This window comes from Ambystoma mexicanum, chromosome 6p (genome assembly GCF_040938575.1).
Source record: "Ambystoma mexicanum isolate Mex_15411 chromosome 6p, UKY_AmexF1_1, whole genome shotgun sequence".
Lineage (NCBI taxonomy): Eukaryota > Metazoa > Chordata > Amphibia > Caudata > Ambystomatidae > Ambystoma > Ambystoma mexicanum.
The window spans coordinates 1179982300-1179993317 of record NC_090935.1 but is presented as its reverse complement, the minus strand read 5'-3'; the positions used below and the strand labels follow the sequence as shown (position 1 = coordinate 1179993317).

Here is an 11018-nt window from a genome sequence, read left to right as displayed (position 1 = left end):
TTCGCAAACAGGGCTACAGCTTTCACCAAATTACTTCGTTTGAGAGATTTGGCATGAAGTATGACCTTGAAATATAATGAAGGGGGAAAAAAAGGTTATGTTTTGTACTTCTAAATGAAAAAATGTATATATTTGGTATTTGAAAGTAACGGTTTGATGTATTAGTGTTCGTAAATTGCTAAATCAGATTATATTGTGAAATATGCTAATATGTATTTGATGCTTAAGCAAATTAGAATTTGTACAAGTCAAGCATTTGTAAAGTGTGTACTGGATGTTCATATGAAAAGAATAACGTTTTAGTAACCACGTTTAAATACTTGGGCATGTTAATTGATGCCAAAATTAATTGGTCTGAACACTGCACATTGATTGCATCCAAACCATTTAATTACATGAATGCTTTAATCACCTTTATCAGAAATGTGGAAAATGCAGTGCTCTCCCTGATCCAGACTTTCAATATTAAGATCTTTTCAATAGCCTTGTTTGCATCGTATGTTTGCGCACCGCATGCCTTTATTTGGTGGATGAAATTAGTTGGTTATTAGAATAATGGCAAGCATAGGTCAGGCGTCATCTGTGAATTGTGATATTCACTTTCAGATTTATGTTTTTGGCATTTTTGAGTGATTGCTAGAGCAATTTTATTTGGATGAGAAATAATTTGTGAAACTGTGCAAATGATTGTTAAGTATCTTAAAATCGAAATATTGCTGCTATTGTGTTGAAGTCTAAATATATAATGAAATTTAACTATTCAATCTTTTAGATAGCAAAACTGATAATAATTATTATGTGCTTTGAATGTCAAATGTACTATAGAGGAAGGGGGTATTTAAGAACATTACATTAAGACCTACCCAAATTTGTTCCCTCACTAAATTTAACATGGTCCTAGAAGAAGAAGCTAGAGTAAACACATATTTTACTCTAATTTAATGCAGACATTTCCCTAGGGAGTTTATGAAATTACATCGAATGCTGCTCCCTACCGCTGATTTATTCAGTACTGGAGAGAAAATCCCCACAATAGAGCAAAATGTAAAAGCCAAAATCAAGAGGTCAATGTTGCCACTTTTAAATATGTCTTTTTAGAATGCAATTCACTGGTTTAGATTAGAGGAAGAATGATGGGTCCATTTGCAAGAGGGAATTAGGTTTGGAAAAGATACGTGTTGATATGAAATGTTAATGAGAAATAAGAAGTCCTTAATATTTCAGTATGAAATATGCACAATTATTAACAAATTGATTATATGAATTTAATTTAAGAATGTTTGTTTTCTCTCATTTATTTTCTTTTTTGTGAACTTAATTTAACAATGTAGATGTACTGAATATTTTGTACAAACCATTAAAATACAAACACAAAAAGAGAATATCTGGAATGTGATGAAGTTCATTGTCTTATGTTGTCAGTACAAGGTACATGGTGTTCATACTCTCAGTCCCACATTTCATTCCTCCAACAACCCATGATTCACGCTTTATGTATCCACCAGCAGATATATGACTTGGAGCATCTTATTCTGCTCCCTCAGTCCCACCACCACCTCTGAACTCTTCGCACTGAATGTTCTACCTTTACCATTCACAGGAGGCAAGAGGGACACTGAAACACTGATCATTAGCATTACCCACTAATTAAATTTTAAGCATCGAAATATCCCAGTTGTTTTTAAAGAAAGTAAAATAATTTGGTTGTTTGTGTGTTTGCCCTAGTTGAATATCTCTATATAAACATGTGCATGAATATAATCACTCAACCACAGTCTGATTTTTGTGTGAGTGTGCCTGTTATTGTGCATATGAGTAGGTGTGCTAGTATGTGTATTTGTGTGTATGTGTCTGTGTTTGTGTGTGCATGATGATATGTGTGTGGCAGATTATGTGTGTGAGTATCTCAGTGTTCCTATTTCTGGTTGTGTTCATGTATAGGGTTCTGAGTGCATGTAGATCTGAATGCCTCCATATGATGGTGATCTGACCGCAAGCGTTCACGGCTAATCATGTCAGTATGTTTCATTGTAGGTGACTACTTGGGCATCTGGTGGGACTGCCTTCACATATGATAAAAATAATTAGCATTTAAGAGGATTATAAACACCCATGAAAACACAAGGAAACATTATTTATTACATGGCATATGTTGCCCTGAACTAGAGGTATGAGGCAATATCTGACATTTAACAACAATATTAGGCCATGTTTGGACACTACCTGAGCTTGTGATTATATTGGCAAGTGGTGTCATATCATGACACATAATGGTAGCGCAAGCTATATGATTTAAATGCAAAGAGGATATGAGATTGTAATCCAAATTGTTTGAATTTCAGCTTAGTACTTGGTCACATATGGACTTTTAATCAATATAGTTCTGATAAATAGTTAATTGCAATAAATGCAGAGAGAGGTCAAAGTAAGTATGTAGCCAGAGGACAAAGGCTGAGGACTGTATGCTCACAAGTCATGAACTATACACAGAAAATGGAGTCAATATCTTAGCTTAGCTTAGTTGTTAATCAAGATGAAAGTGCAATTTTGTGCTTCTGAGACATTTCTGTTTGAATTACATTCATAACCAGCACATTGCATTGCATGTTAATAAATGCAGTGCTGTCCCACATTATGACTTAAAATCCACACAGCAAAGGACAAGTGTGTTATAATAGTTCAGTGAGGATGTCAGAGAAAGGATTGTGATATTAATGGCAAGTCGTGATGTAATTGGTTTTCACATACAGGAAACTATTTCACTGCTCTTCCCTATGCAGGAGTAATCGTAAACATTTATCCTTAGGTCAGATCACTCCCATCACCCAAGGGCCACTTCCACCTCTCCTCATGAGAATGACAACCTGCTCTAGCCCTCGGCAGAGGCCATCTATGTTGCGGGCACCATTCCTACCTGATCACTATACATGTCTCAAGGCCTATACATGCACTGCACTGAGGTCCAACCTTGCCCAGAGGCCTACATTTGCCCAAGGTTAATTTCTCTTCACAGTTCCTGCTGGTCGCCGCAGGACACTGCAGATTGTCGCAGATCGTTGGTGTGAATGTAAAAGTGGTACAAGGAACTTCATTAATATGAATGTAGTGAGAGACTATGTCAAAGAATTTTATTAGGAGTAGAACAATCACAGATAGAGAAAACCGCCAGTTTTTTTACAAGATGGCACTTCTCGGCCACATGCCTACTTTCTGCACCGCAACATTCATACATTCATTTACACAACACTCCCCCCATACAGACCTCTACTCATAGAAAACACACCATTTTAAAAGGCATACCGAAAATGCACTTGCTGGCCTAAAAGCACACACAACACATATCCATTAAATCTCTAACCATGCATCCACCAACCCCCCAAAAAAACTGTTATTCGCTTGGCAATGTTTATGCAATTTATCTGCCAGATGTGGACAGATTCTGAGAAATTAGTGGTACAAAAATGTTTCATAGGCATTACACAATAGAGTAGGGTTTGTGTGTATTACAATTCATGATTGACCTTTTTATTCAGGGCCTCCTCGCATAATGAAACACGACTATAAGAAAAGAAACAGCAAAGCCAAAACAGACATTTCTGTCTTTTATACATCTGCATTTGTGAAATGTAACAAAAACAGGAATACAGTTCTCAATCTACACCGCTAATGTATTTAAAGCTACCAAACAATGTCCAACACATAGGTGGTTGATGACTTCCATTATTCACTTTGCAAAATATGGCAGATTTCTAAAGTTGTGAGAAACTTGATGACATCTAGTCATGTCCAACCAGACCGAGAAGGCATTTTTCATAATCACCTTTAGTTTCATCCTGCAAAAGAAAACAATAGGAAATATGTAGCAACCCTATACAAGTAGGACTATTATTCAAATTGCATACATTTATTTACAGAATGTATTTTGCAGCGAAATAATGTCTGAGTGTATATTAATAGTGTAGAAAACAGTGGCTCATAGTGATATGCACGGATATCTTAATACAATTGATTACAACTGATGTATGCACCTCCCTGATTCCCCTTATCCAATAAAAATCTGCTAGGTGTTAATGTATCTCTACATCTTTGTAGACCACGAGTTGTGGATCTAGACCCTTTTATGTACTTTACATTACATACACACTTTTAATTATTTGCTTGGTTATATAAAAGAAAAGTGCAAAGAGACTGCAGATGTCTTCAAATTTAGATACATCAAGATGAAAACCCATACCAAAATGGCCTGGTGGAGAGATCTGCCATAAAATCTCTTGAAAAGAGCTTTGATTTCTTTCATGTCAATCTCACAGCGGGAGACCAGAATTCTGATCAGCTCTTTGTCATTTGTTCCAGAACCCTGTATTAGAAATTAGAAAAAGTGACAGTTTCAATAAAACATACTAAACTGGAATGTTTCATCAAGCCACTGTTTTGCCTGAATTGGGGCAGATCCAAAATTAGACTTGTTGTCCAACTAAGTAACTCAGTTGTCACCTTTTGTTGGCCTCCTCCAGGGGAACCCATCATAAATACATTTTCCACATGTGGCCTGATTTACAAAAGCATGTTAGACTGGCTCAATCCCATTGACAAACGTTTTGGATATGAAGCCATTTATGCCTTCTCTCAAATGCAGTGGTTGCAGGTACACACCATGGAGCTAATATTCGAGTCTCCCGTAATTTGACGGTTGGGATCTGTTACATGTACACTTTCACATATACGGATCCCCACAGCCAAAATGTGCGTAGCAGAGTAAAAAGGACAGGGCAAAATGGCAGCGTGCATGCTTGTTCACTACCCTTTTGCACTCTGATGTGCAAATTTAAAAAACGCTACCTGCCATGTATGCATGGCAGTCAGCATTTACAATGGATTCCTATGGAGTCTGCCTGCTTTTTGCTGGTGGAGGAAACCATAGCAATGCCCAGCATTTGCACCAGCATGAAAATCCATGCCGAAGAATGAATGGGAATGAGGTGTGACAGAAATGGAATGTTTAAAAGCCTTATGCAAGGTTTTTAATGCACTTTGCTTCTGCTCCCATGTGTTTTAGATAATTTCACTGAATGAAAAACATATAAACATTTATCCAGCCATATTGCAGTTCATCCAGGACTCTGTGGCTGCAACATTAACTACATTAATGCACCAGAGAAAGACACACAAACTAGAGATGTTACAAAACCATAATGTCATCCAAACGTGGTACGGTTTCCAATGAATAGCAAACTTCCAAATCTGGCTCAGAAAACCATTTTATGGTTTTCTTTTAGATAATAAAAAGGGAACATGTTCTTCTCTGACAAGGTCTATTAGGAAACCGACTTGGAGTACGCAACATCTGCTAATCCTGCTCACAAACCAGACATCCTGCTTCAATAGCAGGACTGCAGTAGAAATCCTTGACAACAAACTGCAGAGATGTAAGCTAGGACCTTGCGGGTCAGAGACAGGTTGAGACAAAAATCTGGTGGTCACTGGATGGATATTTGAAACCGTACGTGTTTGTGGTTCTCTCTGTTGTGATAATGCTGTGGATGAAGAGAGAGACAGAGAGAGGGAGAGAGAGAGAAATATCCAGCAGCATGGGGCAATTGTACCTTAATTTCTCCTGAGGGGGGATTTCAGTTTTAAACAGGAAATATTTGCCAAGATTTCCACCAACATAGACATATTAATATGATGTAGATTCTCGGGGCTATCTCGGTCTATTCAGACCATGTTGGAAGGGTAACTTGGCACGCCAGAGCAGAGAGGTCCTTGAAAGTATTTTTTCGTTTTAGCATTCTGGCTGAATTAACTGGAGTGTTTCTTAACAGAAGTAATGTTAAAATAAAGTAAAATGTAGCTGTGTGGAATCTTGCTGTCTGTCCTGACCTAGAGTGCATCCTTCATTATTACATATTAAGGTCATAAAGTGCGTGCTAAAAAGCTTTGCATAGAAAACAATCACAGCAAGGTATTCTAAGGTATACATATTTAGAACGTTGAAACAGATGGAAGAAATAGGTAACATACTGAAGATGTAACGGTTGACAGTAAATGAATGACAATAAAATCAATGGGTTGTCCTATATGAAAGTATCGTTAACATAGTGGCTCTAGATTCCTAGGGTGTATTTTAACAGAAATTATATTTTCATTCAGATATACCATGAAATTTGAGAATCCGTTATTCACAATAATACTTACTGCGGACCAGTATAAGCCATTAAGGAGCGCATAGTGGACTTTACTGTTTAGTTTTGTAGAATGTACCTTTGGGCTATAGGGGCACACTTGAGAATATAAATAATATAAATATAAATAATGTCATCAGATGTTAATCAAAATGATTACAATAATATAAGCATGAAGAATGGTCTTGAGCCTGTTTATGAAATAAATGTGCTTAACAACTGTGGGCCGGTGATTGGCCAGAATGGTCTGGGATATAACACTTTTTCCATAACACTGTTAACATTTATGACACCTAGCAAAGGCAACCAGGAAAAATGGATTCCATTTTGTATGACTGATTGGGGTATAGTAGCATTTGATTTGTTGTCTAGCTGTCATGTTTATTTTTCTTAGTTTTCACAGCACCTGATTTATTCGCCTTAGGAAGAAAAGGGAGACCGAACTTATAAAATGAGGGTTCATCACTTTGGGGAAAACTTAAAAAAAAGAAAAACGTGGATAAAAGCACCCTGATCAACAGCGGCCTAATTAAAGAGCATTTGTAATGTAGAGGTAAAGAAACGATACAAGAAAATACACTTGGAATTGACGAAATGTATTAACAATGTCGAAAGTAAAGAATAATAATTGATTACGGAAAACGTTACCTAATTATGATAGAGAGTAGTTTTATACTATGGTTTCTGGCAAATGTAGGAGGAAGACTCGTATTAGCTTAAAACCATGAATATATGTCTAAGAGTGGAAGAGAAAGCGAAACTGTGTCCCCAAGTAAGTTACAGTATCAATAATACATAGTGCAAGTCTGTGATATTCAAGAGCATTGATTGGGTTTTGATATTGCTCAATGTGTAGCCACATACCCTGCCATTTTGAATAGAGTACTAAAAAAACATGGGGTTATATATATTCAAAGTTATAAAATACATAAAAGTATTGTTGGTATTTAGTGACAGTTTTATTGAAAGATTAAAACTAATGCCAAAGGATATAGTAATGGGGTGGGTAGGGGATTGAAGAATACATTAACAAAAGGCTCACTGTAAATTGAAAGCAGTAGATATTACACATGCACCATGATGGGTCTCATACCAGGTGTCCACGTATTGGACCAGAACAGTAATCTAACACCCGAATCGTCCCTTAATCATAGTAATCACACATTCTGAATCAGGTAATTTTAGTTGTTTGTAAATTTTAAAGACCAATGTTATGATTATTATCTGTTGCCTTTATGCTGTATATAAATTGCTTCCAAGTGAAACTTTAGTTCCTTTTTTATTCAGTTTCTATGGAGAGAAGATTTTTTTTAAAATCCACAGGTTCTTGGTAGATCTCACAACAGTTATACCATAGACAGATGGTGTGTGTTAGTGGGCACAATTCTAAAAAGGTGAATGGACCGAGGTAATTCAGTGAATTCTCCTATATACTGGTGCACAGAGTGGTTAGACTCTTCTAGACTCCAATCTGAGTATGGTGAGACATCATATTCCTCTCGTTTGATTTATTTTATGGGAGGATCAGACTGTAGTCTGGCATAGTGTTTTTGGTTCATAGTCCATTTTTGCCAGAGCACAGAGTAATACCAGGTCATAAACAAATTGGAAATCATGTTATGTGCCTGACATACTTAAGGCCTGTATATGAGACTTCCCAACTTTAGCAAGACAAAACATTCTCTGGCTATTCCCTTTGAATATATAGGGGCCAAGAGGAATTTCCTCTTCAGACTATGAAAAGCTATTTCAGCATCAGTTAATGGAAACTGTGGTTATAGACAAGATCAATGACTAAAAAGACAAGATCGCTTTGTTGACAGTGCTCTAAATAGGTATACATCTATGCTGTTCAAAGGAAATAAAATACTGAAGTACCCTGCAAAGACAAACAGATCATTAACGAAAATGGAGGCTGACAGGTCTTTATTTTTTTCTTCTTAGGCAATTGTATAGTTTCTGCAGATAGTCCTGGTGTGTTAAATGGAGGTGACAACAATTTGGAAAAGGGAAATCGATTTGGTGTGGAATTCCTTTTATGCCTCAAGGGAAATCTCTTTTCGAAGGAGGATTTTCAAGCAACAGGAGTTTGAATGGCATGGAGAGTTATGACTCCAAAAATAAGGTATCAGGTAATATTATCCCCAGCAATAATATTTCCACATATATGGTTGTGGGGTAAGGCCATAGGTGATATTATTAGTGGAGATAATTTATGATGTTATTCCATGGCTTAATATCTATGTATGGTGATATTTTTGGGGGGATATTAACACATAGAACCAGAAATAAAGGGTGATAGTAAGGCTTCTGTATTTTGGGGGTAGGAGCATGAGTGTCAATGGTGTAAGCCATTCAGTTATTAGTGTTGTGCACTTTGCAATTCTTTCTCATATAGTCTAAATCCTAATTTGAAAATGCCCTGTGGCATCACCGAAGGAAAGGTGGCAAGGGACTGATCTTCCATACATATTGAGCAACTTGTGTAGCTCATGGTGCCCAAATCTTTAACACAAGAAGCTGTTCATGTTTTAATTGAACATGAATGATGTAGGCATAGGAGTCTCTAGAGAATACGGTGAGATTCTTTCAGAAGGCATAGGCTACATGTTGATTGATATTTGACTGTTTTAAAAATTGTAATACATTGTAGTAGACCGTTTTCAGGCCATGAAAGTGCCATTAAAAGTTCCTATGGAGTCAACATCTTGGCTGAGCTGATTTAAATATGGAGGATTCCATGGTGATGCTAATGAACTTGACAGAGTTTGTTTCAAAAAGGGATCTGTGATTGCATTTCCAACAACGTAATTGTGCTTGTTAACTGTAAGGAACATAAATATTAATGGAAAGGGGAGAATGTTAAGACCACTGAAAAACATAATATTTGCACTAGATATTACCAAGATTATCAGTAATGAATACAAGTAAATCTATCTGGATTTTCATTATAGAGAATACAAATAACATTAAGTTGATTATAATGATTTTATGAAGGATGGTCATGTTGCCATCAGGCAATCAGGAGGCAACAGTTAATTAAGCTTTTCAAAGTGCTTTTGGCTTTCATTTTCGTTATCTGTACAGCTCCATTGATATGATCAACTAGATGATAATATGTAGAGTATGGGGATCAAGATGTCACATTGCTGACAATCTTTTTGTCCATTTCTAACAAAACAAAATGTCACTCATCAATCTATGAGCTTCTGTTTTACATTTGACTTTTGTCTGGGTCTTTGAACCAATTCACACAAATCAACCAATCTGATTCTGCACTAGTCATGTGTGGGTCTACAAAGTAGTTTTTCAGACTGCAATATCACAGTTTATTTTCCTTTTTATATAGCTAACCTAGCAAACCTCATCAATTGTGCCTTTGACCCCATACAACACCCTCAACCCACATGAACATGCTCCTCTCATGCTGATCAATGCTCACTCAGCAGTCACTCAAGCTAGAGATCGCCAAACTCATCTCATACAACAACCTTGATGCCCTCTTCATCAAGAACACTTTGCTTACCCCATCCTACCCATGTTTTCAATGTCCTCCTCCCCCCAGGTTGCTGCATCCAACATGCCAACTTGCCAGGATGAGCACGAGGTGAAGTGGTAATAATTCACAGGAGCAATTGGTCATGTTCCATCATCCCTTCTCCCAGAATAAGCTTGTTTGAATCGCTCAGCTGCAGGTTCTCCTTATACCACAAGGAATCCTTCACATTTCACCTCATCTACAGAAGTTTTCACTGCTGATATCTCCAACTTACCCACCTCAGCCAAATTAGCACAAACTAATAATGTCTTTCTCAGAGATTTTGATGTTCCTGAGTCTCGATGTGACAACCACACTCAAAGCACTCTTTGGATCCATGGACTTTACCAAATTGTGCTCTCCCCCATACACAACAAAGGCAACACCCTAGACTTACTCTTTACAACATCTCTCCTCATCACCTGTGCAGATTGTTTCACACCCGACTGGTCTGACGATGGCCCAAAAAGGTCAGGCTGAACAAACCCTCACTCAGTGCCACTCAAAAAAAACATTCCCAGTCAATGAGCTAGAAGTAAACTTCACAGATGTCCACACCCAATGGAATGCCTCAGTCCTCATACAATTATTCAACAACTCAGCTATAAATCTGGTGGAGATTCATGTCCCCCCTAAAAACCTCCAAGGCTAAGACCACTCAATCCATCCCTTGGTTCACCACCAAGCTCACCTCAAACAAATTCTCAATCAGAGCCATAGAGAAATGGTGGGGCAAAAAACATAACCCTGGTGATCTCACCAACCTCAAATCTCTCAGTGACAACCATAGGTTTTGAATAATGAGGCCAAAGCTGCTTTCTACTCTGCCACCATTGTGACAGCCATTAACAGGAGCAAAGCCCTCTTTGAAGTAGTAAAGCCCTGTACCAAATCCTCACCTGACCCCGAGCAGCAAGCAACTCAGGAAAAATGGAACAGAATCAACAGCAATCTTATTGAAAAAATATCTGGATCATTGATTCAACCTCACACAACATTAGCCACCCTGCACTTCAGCATTCACAGTACACATCTGGATGGAATTATCCCTCCTCTCTGGCACAACCTAAACTCTATTACCTCTCTAAAGCCTACTTCCTACTCTGATGATATCATCCCAGCCTCCATCATTAAACAATTGATGATGAGCATGGGGCTCAATGCACTACTCAGCATCATTAATGCCTACCTCACAGAAGGATTATTCTCTGACACTCTTAAGACTACACACCTACTCACCAGAATCAATCAGCTACATCTCCTAAACAATGTTTCTGTTTGAGGTGGAGCATCAAGAC

General features: G+C 37.6%; 1 protein-coding gene across 2 annotated transcripts in view; it reads right to left on the bottom strand.

The window, feature by feature from the left end:
* Positions 1-3493: 3493 nt before the first annotated feature.
* The window catches only part of LOC138510294 (annexin A1-like), a 211170-nt gene continuing 203645 nt past the window's right edge, over positions 3494-11018 (bottom strand). For both annotated transcript variants that reach the window (XM_069625825.1, XM_069625826.1), the window contains exons 12-13: positions 4235-4357; positions 3494-3833 (exon numbers count right to left, since the gene is read on the bottom strand). In XM_069625825.1, coding sequence (XP_069481926.1) covers positions 3777-3833; positions 4235-4357 — 180 coding nt within the window. In that variant the 3' untranslated portion in view covers positions 3494-3776. The remainder of the gene's footprint in view (positions 3834-4234; positions 4358-11018) is intronic.